The 15,504-nt window shown below is 41.1% G+C and overlaps 1 protein-coding gene across 10 annotated transcripts in view; it reads left to right on the top strand.

Annotated features, from left to right (window-relative positions):
- Positions 1–6,338: 6,338 nt before the first annotated feature.
- Positions 6,339–15,504, top strand: part of LOC115331628 (MFS-type transporter SLC18B1) — a 35,948-nt gene continuing 26,782 nt past the window's right edge. For 4 of the 10 annotated variants that reach the window (XM_042291746.1, XM_042291748.1, XM_042291743.1 and 1 more), the window contains exons 1-3: positions 6,450–6,552; positions 8,857–9,050; positions 9,891–9,950. In XM_042291746.1, the coding sequence (XP_042147680.1) occupies positions 8,877–9,050; positions 9,891–9,950 (234 nt within the window). In that variant the 5' untranslated portion in view covers positions 6,450–6,552; positions 8,857–8,876. Of the gene's footprint in view, positions 6,605–8,856; positions 9,051–9,890; positions 9,951–15,504 lie in introns of all 10 variants that reach the window. The other 6 variants (XM_040504013.2, XM_029993744.4, XM_042291744.1 and 3 more) reach the window with 5 other exon arrangements.

The following is a 15,504-nucleotide window of genomic DNA, read 5'->3' as shown; positions in this document are numbered from 1 at the left end:
TCAAAATATTGTACAATGTTACAGCGATTGAATTAATTGCGCTTCAGGTTTTTTGTCTGTTTAGACCGAGAATATTTTTTTTTGCGTTTCGTGACATCCCCAACAATGAAACATAATGTGAACAACGTCGAGCGAAATAGGACAATTGCAGGGAACGATAGACGGCAGCACCATCCGGCTTGTAGATGTTTATAGAAGTTTTAATTGAGGTGAACGAGCGTGTCGTTTGTCTAGAATTGAAAAGAGCGAAGTCGAGATAAGCCCATTGCCGGAGCGAGTTGATCAATGATTCAACGATTCGAAATCGATGCATCAGAATGTTTCAGCAATACAATTATAAGTTTTCCTCGCAGCTACGTTATGCACTTATATTTGAAATAAGAACCCAGTCTCGTTGTGACGGTCAACGTAAGATCACGGCTCTCTGCTATTCCGTATGAGATTGCGACTGAAGGGATTGTCTTGTGATTTTCGAAAGTTACCATGTGTTTGCTCTGGTCACTTAGAGAGGATGTAAATATAGTCAGATGTGATATTTATTTAATTAAAAACGCTCCCAGTATTTGTGTAATCAAATATGAACGTCAATACGAAACTTCACGCCAGATTACGCGAATATGCATGGTTGGTCGTTTCGCGACGTCATATCAGGCATGGTAAAGCCAGAATCGCTGGCGTTGACCTATTCCCGGCTTTGATCAGCATGATTGATGGTGCGTACAAAGATCATCGTCGAAGAATTCAGCTTTTCTCGATACCGTAAATCTTGTCTTTCTTAGATCGCAGAAAACGCTGTGTATTTTGAGAGTACAATTTGAGAAATTTGGTTCTGTTTAAAATTGAATTATTTGTGCTGCGGAAGATTCAAAATTCGGATATCATTCGGATGATATTCCTAAAAGAAAGGACAGTATAATTAATTGTTTTATTAAAAACAAAATTTATACTGGACAATCCATTTATTAAAAACCGATAGAACTAACTTCTTGACAATTTCCAGCTACACGTGGCGGTGGAAATGAGCATTCAACTAAGCGTTGCATATAATAAGATCAAGTGAAGGTTACAGCTGCAAGATATCAGCATTAAGATAAATTAAGTTACGAAAAGTTACAAGCTCGAACAGTGATTCTCACGAGAAGCCTTGCACCCACCTGGCGAGCGTAGCCCATGTTCATCGACGGTACCGCGGTAAGTTCGGTGCGCGCTCTATTCACGAAATTCTGCGAGCACACGCGAGAAAATGGCGTCGGAAAAAAGTATTCATTTTTTTTTTTTTTTGTTTACGAACGCGACTTACTGCCGCTGGAGGTTTCGGTCCTTCGGAAAGCGATAAAGTATCAAGTCATTGCAGCCGCAGTTGCCTTGTCGAATCCCGTGCGCGATACAGATGCTCTCCGATAATATTCTGCACTTTCGGTTGTTATCCGTGCAGCCTATTACCAAACAATGATGTCCCGATGGCCAGAAGATTGTCGTCATTGATTCCGCTATCTCTAATCATAAATACATCAGAAAAAAAAAAAAAACGCGAAGAAAGCAACCGAAATTCGAGAAACACGCACGTCCAAGGCCTTCATCCGGGTCTTTCGCTCGTTCCAAACCACTCGTAAAGCGTGTTTCATATGCATCGATTTCGGCCCTGTGCTTCGTTTCAGCTTCGGTCCGAGTACGATCGAAGTTATGAGCCGAAGGGCCAATCAAACAGCGAAAGAGGCACAACGTCATGGCGTGCTGTCTGCAGTTGATAGGACCAGCCGGTATTCGCAGTCTCTCTGTGCGCACTCCTCCGCCGGCTAGACCTATCAAGCGCAGAGGGCACGCCATGACGCTGCGCTTTTCGCGCTCTTTGATTGGCCCTTCGGCGCATAACATCGGCCGCGCTCGGACCGAAGCTGAAACGAAGTATAGAGCGGCGCGATTTGTGCCGTCGCGGCGCTCGTGCCGCTCAACCGCTGGTGCTGGCCAGAACGCCGCGACGGCAGAAATCGCGCCGCTCTAGGGCCAAAACGGCTGTATGTGAAACACGCTTAACAAGGAAAGCGTCGGCAGCCACTTTCCTCTTTTCTCTCTTTCCCTCTTTCAGTAAGACGGTCATATCCAAGGGCGATCTCGAACTGCGACATCGTTTTCTCCGCCGGTTGTCTTGTGTTTCCCTTTTGTACAAGACCAGACGAATCTTCTTATTCAAGGGACGCTGCACACCAGACTTTCAGCACACATTCTTTTCTTTTTCGTAACTTCTGACATTGTTTTTTTTCCGGAATATTGACGGGCTTCGTAAAGCACGTGGATGAGTCTTTACATTTTTTCGGTGGTAAGGTACTCGCTCGAAATTCGTATACTGTTTTACGAAATAAACTATACCATGACTTTCTTGTTAATTTGTTTTCGGTGCCGATGTATCGGTCCCTTTTTGCGAATGATTATGAACAAGGGCAAGAAGTCATAGTTCTAGTGCAAAAAAATGTGTATAATGCAGTCGGCAAAAACCTTTTCCTTTCGATTACTTACCAACACCCTGCCTGTTAAGCTCTGGCTAGGCGAACGGGGCATAATCATCCCGGGGGGCGTAAACTGCCCGTTTTCCAAAGTCTCGAAAACCATTGAACATTGTTTTTTTTTTGAACTACTGGAATGTATCGCGTTTTGGGGGGATGTCCTTCAAAAAACTTTAAAGACGGAACTTTTCGTGACACCTCGCGCTATTCATATTTTACCTATCGAGTCGCACGAGAGCCTACCGCTCGACATGATTATGGTTCTCGGATTGTTTAGTTTGTGGATGTCTGGAAGGACTGTCAGGCATGCCGAACGATTCCCCAGGACAGCACGAGTCTACTTTGTTGACCTGGTTGCACAGGTGAACACTGCATACAATCAGAGCGAGTACCCGCCTGTGTGGATCAACGTGCCAGATAACCACACGCATGTGAAGGAATACTCAATAACCACCCATAAGCGCTGGAAGGCTGTTTTTAAAATGTAGATACATTTTAAAGGAGTACATATGTACTTTGCATATATATAAATAAATATATATATATATATATATATATATATATATATATATATATAGGGTGTTTTTTAAGCTTAACAGAATTGTTAAAAAAAAAGCCGTGAAAGTTACACTTATGCCACTTATGGAGTTGAGTTATACGGCCAGGGGGACACATTATTAGCGGCGAGATGGTTCGGTGGCGCCCTCGTTCGGTTACCTTTCGTGACGTCATTACCTTGTGAACAACAAGTTCGATGGTGTTTGTAATGGGCATGGTGGAATCCTGAAATTATAGCGCTCTCAAAGCAACACTGCCAACACCGTCAAAATTGAAGTTCTTACATTCCTCTTAATTCCGTCGATGGACATCCTTTGCTGACGTCATAGTCACCATTCGGCCAATTGTGGTGGGCCGACCACAGCGACGCTTTCGTTCGCTCACGTCGCCAATAGGGGGCTAAACGTGACGATCAGTCGTTTAAATAATTAATATTCGTTGATTAATTTTTTAATTAATGAAAATACTCATATGGTTCCGATTAGAAACTTGCTCAGCCTCATCGAAAACCACTAAATCCGTCATTTTCAGAAAGTCTTTCGGCGCGTGAGAAGCGTAGTATTGTACTAAAGTTACCACTCGTGGAGCAAGTACAAGGCTGGGGCTAGATAAGAGACGGAAAAATCGCGCAGGCTCCTTATCGCAACCGCTAGCTTTGTACCTGCTCCACGAGTGGTAACTTTAGTGCACGACTACGCTTCTCACGCGCTCAAAGTCTTTCTGAAAATTACTGATTTAGTGGTTTTTGATGACGCTGAGCAAGTTTCTAATTGGAACCATATGTCTAGTTTCATTAATTAAAAAGTTAGTTAACGATTTTTAGTTAATTAGTCGACTGATTGTTACGATTAGCCCCCTATAATATGTCCCCCAGGGAGTATAACTCACCTCCACAAGCAACATAAGTGTAACTTTCACGGCTTCTTTTAAACAAATTTGTTCGAATTAAAAATGAACAACCTGTATATATATATATATATATATATATATATATATATATATATATATATATATATATATATATATATATATATATATATATATATATATATATATATATATATATATATATATAACGGGCATGGTGGCGGGGGGCCGAAGGCGTGGGTATTACAAACCGTTCGTTGTTGCTGGCTGGTTGCTGGTTAGGTGCACAGACATATGTGTATGTCTGTGCACTTAACAAAGATATAAAAAAGCGAGAGTAGCGAAGTGGCTTGCGTTCCCGGATTTCGTACCGTAGCGCCAGGTTAAAATCCTAGCCGCAAACCCTTGTTTTATTCTTTCGTTAGCTTTTTTTATAAGGAAACAGAAAGAACACGCAAGTTCCCTTTATTTTCCGCTAGTGCATAGTGTTATTCTAGTACTTTCTGTGGGGTACGCGATGTACGCCACTCTTGCCATAAAAGAGCCTGCCCGTGGCGGTAGGGGCCAGCCTTTTGCCTGCGCTCAATTCAGCTGTAACGCCTCCTTCGACGCCCGTTACGCCTGGGATGCGCGGGCCCCGGCCCATGCCCCCCCTCCCTCCCTCCCCTCCTTAAATCTTCTATTTTGCTGGGGCCTCCTCTCCCCCCCCCCCCCCCCTCTCATAAAACAAATATGAACATACGGTAATATGTTCCTATTTGTTTATAAAAGTAACAAGAAATCAATGTGTCATTTGCTACAAGACTTTTGTAATTAAATTATGTTACCGAATGCCGCTTCGGAAATATACAATAGCTATTACAAAATTAGTTAAATAAATAATTACATAAAAATATTTCGTTATTTGGGAAGGAGCACTTCCCAACTGGGGTAAGAATGCGTATGAAGGTATATTGGCGCCAAATGTGACCAAAATACCACACTGTGTGGCGTTTTATGTATTTGAAGCATAATAGCTATGGTCTGCTCGCCGAACTGTATAACAAACGTATCGCGCTTTTTCTTTATGGAGCGAGTGTGCCAGAATTTATGGCGCAGTCCTGTTAAGTCTTATAGTGTGTACAATAATTAGTTCAAATCTAAAAAAGTTTTACGCGATGTTGTTTATGTTTCATTGCTTTCTTTCACTTTTTCGTCACATTTCGACGCAGCATTTCGTGTTTGAGGACGCACTCAGCTAGGCAACCTTATTCCGTCTGCTACAACTAACGGAAATTAAAGTAAAGTAACAAGTGTACTTTAATTGTATTTAAATACTCTGTTCCACCGAACGCTCTTCGCCTCGTCTCCGGGGCCTGTCAACATGATCGCTCACCAGCTCGCCAGAGCGATCACCCCCCATATTTCTCTAATACTCCATACAAGTACAGGTGACTGCGATGGGTCAATATCGATCAACGAGAGCAAGGAGCTAGAGGCTTTGAGTCCTACCTGAAAGTAGAAAAAGAAGCCACGACCAGCTTCGAACAGAGGCATTGGTCATGACCCAAAGACCCCATTCAAATGTGCGCTCCATCTCGTAGCAGCCGCGCCAATCACCCGATACTGCCATTAGGCTCATTAGATTGTCCTGCTGCGCCTCCTGCACCAGCCGCGCTCGGCGTAGACGGGCCGTGTTCGATTTACCAGTGTCGCCTATCCGAAAACATAACCGGAAGTACATTACCCCGCACTTCTCTGCACCGCGTTCGACCGCGCGACACTTTTCTGCACCGATGCAGGCTGGTGCAGGCAAATCGAACGAGCCGGTTGTTTTGGTACATACTCTGAGCATGTATCGAACACGAGGGCTGCGTTAAGGCTGGTTCACGCATTAGCGTCGATCGCGTTGCGCTGCGATGCGTCGCGTTGTACAGCGCCTCCCCATTGCCTCGTCGTTAAATGTCGCCGTAACCACAGGTCGACGCGAGGAGTCTTAACGAGGCGGCGGTTGCAGTCGCACAAGAACGCAACGGTGTGAACGAGCCTTTAGCGTTCGGTATAAACTCGGCTCAGCCCCGATCGACAACGACAGCTGCGTCACAAGTCGGTAAGGACAGGGATCCGATCGCACGCTTCTTCACCAAGAAATAGCGATCGTCAGTGTTGCTCTACGAGGTTTTCAATAGGGTTCAATTTGAACGACGAAGCGAGCGAGATTGAGCTAGCCGTGCCCGCTGCCTTGCGGGGCGGCGAGCGCGACATGGCTGTTTTTAAAGGAAGCGCGTTAAAGCCAGCGTTGCCTCATCAACGACGCGATCTGTCTTGGAAAAAGACAGAAATAATTGAGCAACGCGGCTGCCGCGCACGTGTGTTGTCGGGCTCTCTGCCGGTCCAGTCATCCGGTGTTAGATAGCGCGGCACACCTTCGAGGCCCCGAGCTCGTTCGGCGTTTATCATATCGCCGCCAGTTTTACATCTACGCGAACCGTCCAACTCGTGCTCTAATCAGGTAAGCGCTCTGCAGCCTTTCCGCGGAGGAAGTGGAATATATAACTTCGGAGCTGCGCACTCGATATATCATGTTACGATCAATTGAGGAATGCATTTAACTTGTAATTCGTATACTATAAAGACGTGAAAGCACGTGAGTATTTTAGAGCCTCATGTTTATTAAAAAAACGGTGTAAACTGTTTAGGTAAGCTTTCAGATTCGCTACACCATTTCCCTGTATATCGCGACTATAGTCCCGCTATCGGTACGTCATCAAATTGGCCTACTGGACGTTTTATCAAAATTATTCCTCAACTAAAGAATCTCGCTTTAAAGGATCATTAGAGAATAATATCTTAATATAGCATCAGGCCACAGGATGTTTTATCAAAATTATTTGTAATCTTTGCACGAAAGGATTTTGGCGATCTGCTTGGTTATGCAAGTGAAGTGTCTGCTTATGTCATCCGTGGCAGCGTGTCCCTTGCGAGCAAGACGAAATTCCGTGGTTTTTTATTTTTTGTTCGAAATACATTAGCATGCAAGGCAAAAATAGAGCTTGGGTATTGCAAGATTATAGTGAATTTGATGTTCTTAACTATTTTAATACCCGCACTATAGACGATTGACATCAGCTGCGCATGGGCGCCACCCTAACAGACCCTCAGTTTTTGTTTCCTCTTATTTTTATCACTTCGCTCCATGATTACCACAGCAGTACGGGTCATTGCCATTTTAGATTCGACTGTGTCCTTCTCCCTAGTATTTATCTTTGCGGAGGTTCACAAACGCCCACTTCAGTGGCTTGGTATCTCGGCAAGACAAAAGAAGGTCGGCAGTGGTGGCTGTAATCTAGCGCTTGTGTAAAGCGTCTATATAACGATATTGTGCCTTGAATTTATCATTAAAAATGGTCCGGTAATTATGCGACTAGCGGGGAACTGCGTTTTTGCAGAGAAATACGAATTCAACTATACTGCGTGTGTTTGTTTCAACCGTTATCTAAAGTGAATATTATTTACTTTCATTCGTATAGTATACTGAAGAAAAAATTATTTCATGCAAGAAGGCTTACTGAACTAATTTAGTGTCCACATTCAAGAACCGAAATATTAGGGGGAAAATCGCGAGTAAACTAGGTTTGTCTGCTTGGCAAACGAATTTTCTGACATCTAATTTAGCATGGAGACACGACAGAGGGTTTCTGGTAAAGATGGAATCAATGCAATAACCATAGAAGGAACGCAGAAAAAACTTTAGAGGAGAGGCCGAATTCACAAAACTTTTTAACAAAAAAACAAACAAACATATAAATACGACTGTATCACATCTCATTAACTATTCGGTATTTACGAAGCAAATTGTTTAAAGGTTTTGCGTAGATTAAGACAGAAACCAAAATGCCTGCCAAGTCCGACTTCAGTCCCGTGATCTTTAGAAAAATGCTTTTGAAGCGGCGCCAAGAAACGCTGCGTCAGCACCACAACGCTAACTATTTCCTTGGTAAAAACAAATTATGTGTCATAATTTAGGGGAAGTACTCAAGGTGAAGAATATTTACGTAAAAATAAATTGCACGTAGTGGAGGCAAGGCGACGCCAGCCGTAATCGCAGCAATGCTTCACTCCCCACATTTAGCTCTAAGAAAAGTGGAGCATTCCCTTTCCCGCAAAGCAATTGTGAGAGCCAATAACTGCAATATACGCAGCCGGCTCGTCGAGTGACGAGGCTGATTTCTATCTACGCTCAAAGTTTCTTCGAAAGAATTCTCGTACGCTACGTTCAGAGGAATTTGAACATTTACGAAACACCGAATATTTTCCCTCTTTCCCTCAGTTCTTCCGTCGTTCGTTCCTAAGCACAAAACGACTCAAGATTAGTCATTCTTAGTGAATCCGGCCTCAAGTAAGTGTAGTAGTACCTTAACCATGATATGAGTGTGGGCAGAAGTAAATAACTCACAACATGTTTTGTTTAAGCTATTTCTCGGAGCCAAATTATTAGCGTGTTTCAACAGCTATAGCTTGCGCCTTCAATCTGTCCCATGATTGTAAATAGACCCCTTTCGAAAGTCACGTGCCGACTATTAGAACGTCGAAACCACTGCACAATGGCGGAACAACGGAATCAAGGAATGTGACAGCTATTCCATAAGATAGCGAATGTCGGAACGCGGCCAACACTAGGAGCCGACGAGCCAATCAAGCAGCGTCAAAAGTGTAACGTCACGGCGCTTACCACCTTTTTCTGTGGGAGTTTTTTTCCTTCTAATCTAACCAAACGCATGAGGTGTGCCGGGATGTTGCGGTTTCAGTCCGCTATTGTGCAGGGATTCCACAGCTGCCGACTGAGGGCAGAATTTCGAAAGGGGTCTATACTATGAATCTCTCGTGGGACTCCCCAATTGCGGCCTTTTGAAAATACAGCGTATTGACAACCTTTCGCTTCTAACCGCAGGCAGAGTCACCCTAAGGAAGATGTCAGCACAAAATCCACGTCACAATGAGAGCACACGCCTTCCAGTCCAATCAAGAAGCACGTCCAGCCTCCGGGAATCTTTGATGAAAATTGCGAGGATCCTTCCATTAGCGTACGGTTATATGTGGACCGCTGCCCTGGTGAACCTGTCCCCGCCATTTTATCCTGCCCTGGTAATTAACCGCTCGTTTGTAATTCTTTCGCGAAGCCAGCCGTTCGTGTAGTCAATGACAGCTTAGGAAACGCGGGCGTGGTTTGTTGCGCCCCCGCCTCTTGCTCTGTGATTGGTTATTAATCGTTCTGATCAACTAATTCCGCAATCTCATTGGCTGCGGAGCGATAATGAGATGATAATGATATGCACGGGGATCACCAGGCCCTGCGTGTTGTTAAGCTGCTGACGACACTAGTGAGTTTGTGGGTGCCGTATTTCTCACGAGTGAGTTCTATTGAATAACGGCTGCGGAGTTCTTGTCTGTATATATGGTATTTGAAAGGTACTCGTGGCTGAATTCGCGAAAGACTGCTGTCGGTTTTTTACTTTAAAGCATCCTCATACACAGGCTGAATGGGAAGTCTGCACAGCACGTGCAGGGAGTAAATGCAAAGGAAATGCTATGTAACTCAGGTACTGAGCCCTTTTAACCGCAGCATTTTGTCAAACCTGACAGCACGAAAATTGCGATAATGGAACGCTCACGCACTTGTCGTGGCTCTATATACGTAAATGAGCAGCTGGCATATGTAAAAACTTTTACTGCAAAAAGATTAATAGGGAACACCATATTGTTATGTTGTTTTGAGCTATATAAGGTCAATAGCGAACACCACATTATCTTGTTGTTTTGAGCTATATAAAAGTAAAAAATGTTTGCGAATTTTCGCCGAATCCATTTAAACAAGGCGTTAGTGGTGTGGACATGGGCCAGAGTTCTAGTGTTTGCCTTTACCTTGTTCAAAAAGTTATAAGCAATTTTCGGAAAGTTTCAGTTAAAAAATTGGGTCGGCTCCAGGTGTCCGACGCCGTTCATCTCCATCTATTCATGGGGCTCGTCAGTCACCAACTTCTCACTGTGAGTTTCCGAAAATCGTTTATAGCTTTTTAACCGGATAACAGCAAGCTTTTACATTTTGGCACCTGCTCCGTACCGCTAGCGTTATGTTTGGGCGTAAAACGGCGTCCAACAAAATAAAATAGTTTTTGCTAAAAGAAAGAAAAAAGAAAAAAAGCAGTGTAGCTTTTTTTTTTTAAATTTTATTCGCGGGCATCTTGTGGACTAGTTCAGAATATAATGAAGATGCGACATCCAGTAAGATCCTTTTCGTGAATCTGGAAGTCCTGCGAAACAATATTTCCGGAAATATATTTTTATAACGTAGAAAATGCCAATGAAAGATAGCGATTTAGATGTTTCCTTCACATTGCAACTTTATAGGAATCTTCGCGCGTTTGGATTGCGCTGGCAAACCAGTCTCCTTTTTATATACATTTAAATCAGCTGCTTCTTATTATTGCATTAGTTCCCCTGCGAGCACTGTAACCAAGGAAAGATAAACGTTTCTTTCCTCTTGTTTTCTTTTTTTATTGTTTGGGGGGGGGGGGGGGGGGCGGGGAGGAGGGCAGCTTAGTAGTTTTTTAATACCTTCCAGAAGAAACAAAAGGGAACAAACAGCGAATCAATTGCATACTTTCTGTGGCGTTCAAAGAACAAAAAAAAAATCATATTTAAAACAGCTAAACAACTATCGAACGAGAAATTAACCTGACGCTTTTGCTTGAGCGTTTTCTCACTTGGGGAAAACCAGGGTAATCTGTGCAAAGAAGAAGATCGGTTAGTGATTAGCTTCTACAATCAAACGATGCCTCTGGGTTTGTAACATATTGTGTCACAATGCCAACCGTACTTCATACCCAAGACTAAGGAACCTAACACTAAATTATTGTACAAATTTGCATTGACAGAACCTACCCTGCTCTCCAAACAAATCGTCAGTTTAATTTTGATTAAAGCACTCTTTTGTCATTTCAGCAGCACAGAAGTGCGTTGCTTGCTTCACATCGAGACATCATAAAGATAACTAATCAAAATATACTGTATGAACCAGTACACAAATAGCATCAACCATCAGGAACATCCAGAAAAAAATACTTCATTAATAGTGCCATTCACCTTTTTATAATATTAAGAAAAATGACTCTAAATCAGTTCGCGTAGGTTGTTAAGCAAAGTTTCGAAAATCGGAAAAACAAAAGAAAAAAGAAAACGAAACATTGTTTTACTCGAATAAAATCAATAAATACTGCGTTACATAGATAGTGTAACATATCATTAAAATGAATGATAAAAAATGTCGAGCTTCAACGCATAAACCTATTTTGCGGGTATGGCGCAATGAAGATCAATAAGAACATAACGCTCAGTTAATCTCTGCAAGTATCGCGAATACCTCTAAAAATAATATTTATTTATGATTTAAAAATGGAGCAAAACATTCACCTACACTTCTTTTTGCAGAATTCCGCAGTGTTTTCGTAAATGCAGGGACAAGCAGCAGTAAAACGCGCAGCTCTTAAGAGACAAAATGACAAAAGAAAAATTCTGCATAGGTGCCTTCTCAGAGGAGAAAGATAACCTAATGACACTAATAACTAAGCCTTGCTCCCGCAACTCCAGTGATAATCGGCATTGCATATTAGTTGTTGGAAGACAGCTTTTCTGGGTGTTACGGTGAAAGGAAGTCAAATTACGTACTTCGCAAAAGTTATATATAGCAGGGGTCACCCAGCTGCCGCTCGCGAGCTGCATGCGGCTCTTTGCGAGTGTACTTGTGATCTTTCTGTGCCCCGAACTTAAGAGGCTACTAGGACAAACCGTCGCAAAGAAAAAGGAATCGAACTGGAAATATGTGTGGGTTAGGAACGGTCAAATCTTTGCAAAGAAGGCTGAGAACACGGTTGTTGTCAAGATACAAACTAGCGATGATGTGGCAAAGATTGTAAGTGCCTAAAACAAAACAAGAATATGGAAAACCCAAAATGCCTAGCACATACGTTGACCCTGCTGACTTGCATAAATTAACCAAAAAAGATACCTAAATTTGTTCCACTTAAATGTTGGCTCAGATAAAAACAAAACTGAAGATCTTGAACTCCTGTTTAATCATGTTGGTGTTAGCTTTGATGTAATTATGTTTAGTGAAGCATAGTACAATGAAGAATCATCATACTTCAACCTCCCTCATTATCAACATTTTGCTTTAAATCGTACAGATAAGAGAGGAGGTGGAGTTTCTTTACTAGTCCAGTTTCCTACAACTTCGGTGTTGATACCACAAGTTACAGTACTAACTGTGGATTACGAGTCACTTACAATAAAAAATTAATCAAACATCTATTGTGTTGTTTATCGTCCGCCAGATGCTGTTTTTCCAGATTTATAACCTTTTTTGAAACTTTGGTGGATTTTGCCTGCGTTAATAAATATATCTTATATGTAGGTAGCGATTTTAATATTGATTTATTGACCCCTTCAGCTTCACGAGCAGAATTAATGAATTAGAAGCATAGTCTGTTCACAACGTCTTTAGTATACCGACACGTGTTACATGCTCTTCCTCTACAAGAATAGATCTTTTTATCACAAATCGTGATGTGGCGCATATCACCGCTGGGGCAATACTTGCTGACATTAGTGATCACTTTCCAATTTTTTTGTCTTGTACCAAAATTGTTAGGAAACAACACAAACCAGAACTATGTCCCTCTTTTCAACTAATCACTACTTTTACGCTAGATAAGTTCCGTGAAGATATTGGTTGCGCTGACTGGAACTACATTTCGAACGAGGAAACTGTGGTCACAGCATATAACAAGTTCATTGATAACATTGTCGAAATATATAAGCGAAATTTTCCGTAAAAAAAGGAAATAAAAATAAAAAATCCCGTAAGCCGTGGATTACCGCGAAATTACTGCAAAAAAATAAATATCAAAAACAAGATATTTAGCACTTTTATTAAAACAAAGGACATAAAATCATTGGAAAATTATAAACGTTACAGAAATAAATTAAATTCAGAGTTAAAACATGTAAGAAGGAACTCCTATCATAAACAGTTTAACGAAACTATACAGGGAGATATTTTTTGGAAGCGACTCAGAAACGTTTTGCACCCAGTTGCTGAGTCGACCATCCAAAAAATAATTCTGAATGGAACAGACTACGATGGAGAGAGTTTAGCCGGTGCTTTTAATAACTACTTTGTGAATTTGGTCCCCGCTTGCAATACTGTGTTGACTGGAAATCACATAACCACTCATGCTCGTGTGACTCCTTATTCTCTTTTCCCACAAGCGAAAACGAGGTTGTCAATACGTTTCATAGCTTAAAAAACAGTAAATCTTGTGACATGGATGATTTACAAATAAAGCCAATAAAATACGTATTAGATTTACTTGCCCCTATACTCACATACATATTTAATCTAGTGTTAGAAACAGGTACCTTTCCTTACGAATGCAAACCGCTAAAGTAACCGTGATTCATAAAGGAGGCGATATAAATAATCTCTCCAACTATAGGCCTATTTCTATTCTTCCTGTATTTTCTAAGGGGCTTGAGAAAATCATTCATTCACGCTTAATTAACTTTTTTAACAAGTATATGTTGTTGTCTAATTCACAGTTTGGTTTCCGGAAAAATATGTCGACTGAGATGGCGCTCATAAAGCAGAAAGAGATAATTATTAAAGCTTTTGAAAAAAAAACTGGTTTCACTCTGCATTTTTATAGATCTTTCTAAGGCGTTTGACCACTTGAATCATAACATCTTAATTGCTAAGCTTGACATGTATGGTGTTCGTGGAACAATGTTATCACTAATTAAATCGTATCTCCTAAACCGTAAGCAGTGCGTATCTCATAATTCATTCCTATCATCTACTGAGGATATTAAATCAGGCGTCCCACAAGGCAGCATCTTGGGGCCCCTATTATTTATTATTTATAGGAATCGCGTTTTCAATATCAATACCGATGTACAGTGAATACCATAGGCTGATGATATAACCTTGTTTTTTACAGGCACTGACCCCGATAAACTTATAGTTTCTGCTAACGATTTTCTCTCTTCCTTAAAATATGGGCTGACTTGAACTGCTTAAAAATTAACCCTAATAAAACAAAGGCCTTACTGTTTAGACCCAGAAATAAAATAGCAAGTGTGTCTACAAATCTTTGCTTGGGCGGAAATAATATTGAATTCGTTCAGGAAATTAAAGCTCTGCGTTTTTTCTTCTCGGAACATCTTACGTGGGACCAACACATAAACGACGTTGGCATGAAATTAAACAAACTTAATAGCTTGATGAATAAACATAGACATATTTTGCCACAAAACACAAAAAAACTCCTATATAATTCTTTGTTCCTGCCGACTCTCACTTACTGTCATGTCATATGGGGAACAACTACAAATCAGAACATGTTAAAGTTACTCGCACAAAAAAGGGCTCTACGTATTATAACTAACGTTCCAGGGTTTACATCAACTCGTAAGTATTTTAATGAATTAAATATTATAAATGTGTTACAAATGCATGATTTCAGACTAGTTTCCCTTTACAAAAATGCAGTAACAATGAACAACGCACCACTGATACAACTATTTAATCGAATCAAACACATACCATCGTATAAAATAAGACAGCCCGAAATACGGAAAAATACCAACCGTCAGAACCTCGTATGGATATCAATCTATACTTCATACCTTGCCTGTTCTCCTTAACATCCTCGCAAAACAAAACATTACACCCGAAACATCAACAATACAGTCCCTGAAGCCCCATTTCATATTTTACTGATACGACGTTTTCGAATTTTTCTTTATGCTTATATGGTTTCTCGCTGTAGTATTTTTCTTATGTGACCTTGTTGTATATGTTTTTTTTTTGTTTTTTTTTTTGTGCATCATGATGTCTGCAATTTCATCACCTAATGTTTTACTTGTCTAGGTATGTAGGCATGTATGTGATGTATGTATGTGTGTATGTATGGCGTGTTGCATGTATTGTGTGTTATTTATGCTGATTCACCAGTTATAATATTTGCATTATCATTACTTGATTATTACTTGACCCGGTATATATATATTTTTGTGTGTTTATGTCTGTATTATTGTCACTCTACCTCTTCGTCGGTTAGACTTTAAATGTTCTGCTATGCTTTGAGTGATTATTTAGTTGAATTTTATTGTGTACTCTATTATCAAGTGCTGGGGGCAGGGGCCTGTCAAGCTGCAACTGCAGCTTTTTACCCTGCTCTCCACACTCCTTTGGAGTGAAAATAAACGATTATATTATTATTATTATAAAGTGCGGTTCGCGTCTCCCCAATAAACTTAACGCCCTCCCTACCCCCTCCCCGCCTTCGACGCTTTCCTCTCAGTCATACGAGCACTTCCACAATAAAAGAAAAGGAACGCGTTCTAAGTTGGAAGACAGGTTGCGGCTTCAGAATCTTGTGCTTCTGCTACATTATTATTTTGTAGCAGCAGCACAAAATTGTTTTTGACACAAATTATATAAAGTAGCTGAGCAAGTTTAATTTCTTGCTTTTGGAAAAAG

The sequence above is a fragment of the Ixodes scapularis genome, unplaced genomic scaffold, assembly GCF_016920785.2.
Source record: "Ixodes scapularis isolate PalLabHiFi unplaced genomic scaffold, ASM1692078v2 PGA_scaffold2__306_contigs__length_199485367, whole genome shotgun sequence".
Classification (NCBI taxonomy): domain Eukaryota; kingdom Metazoa; phylum Arthropoda; class Arachnida; order Ixodida; family Ixodidae; genus Ixodes; species Ixodes scapularis.
This window is presented reverse-complemented; position numbering and strand designations above follow the sequence as displayed.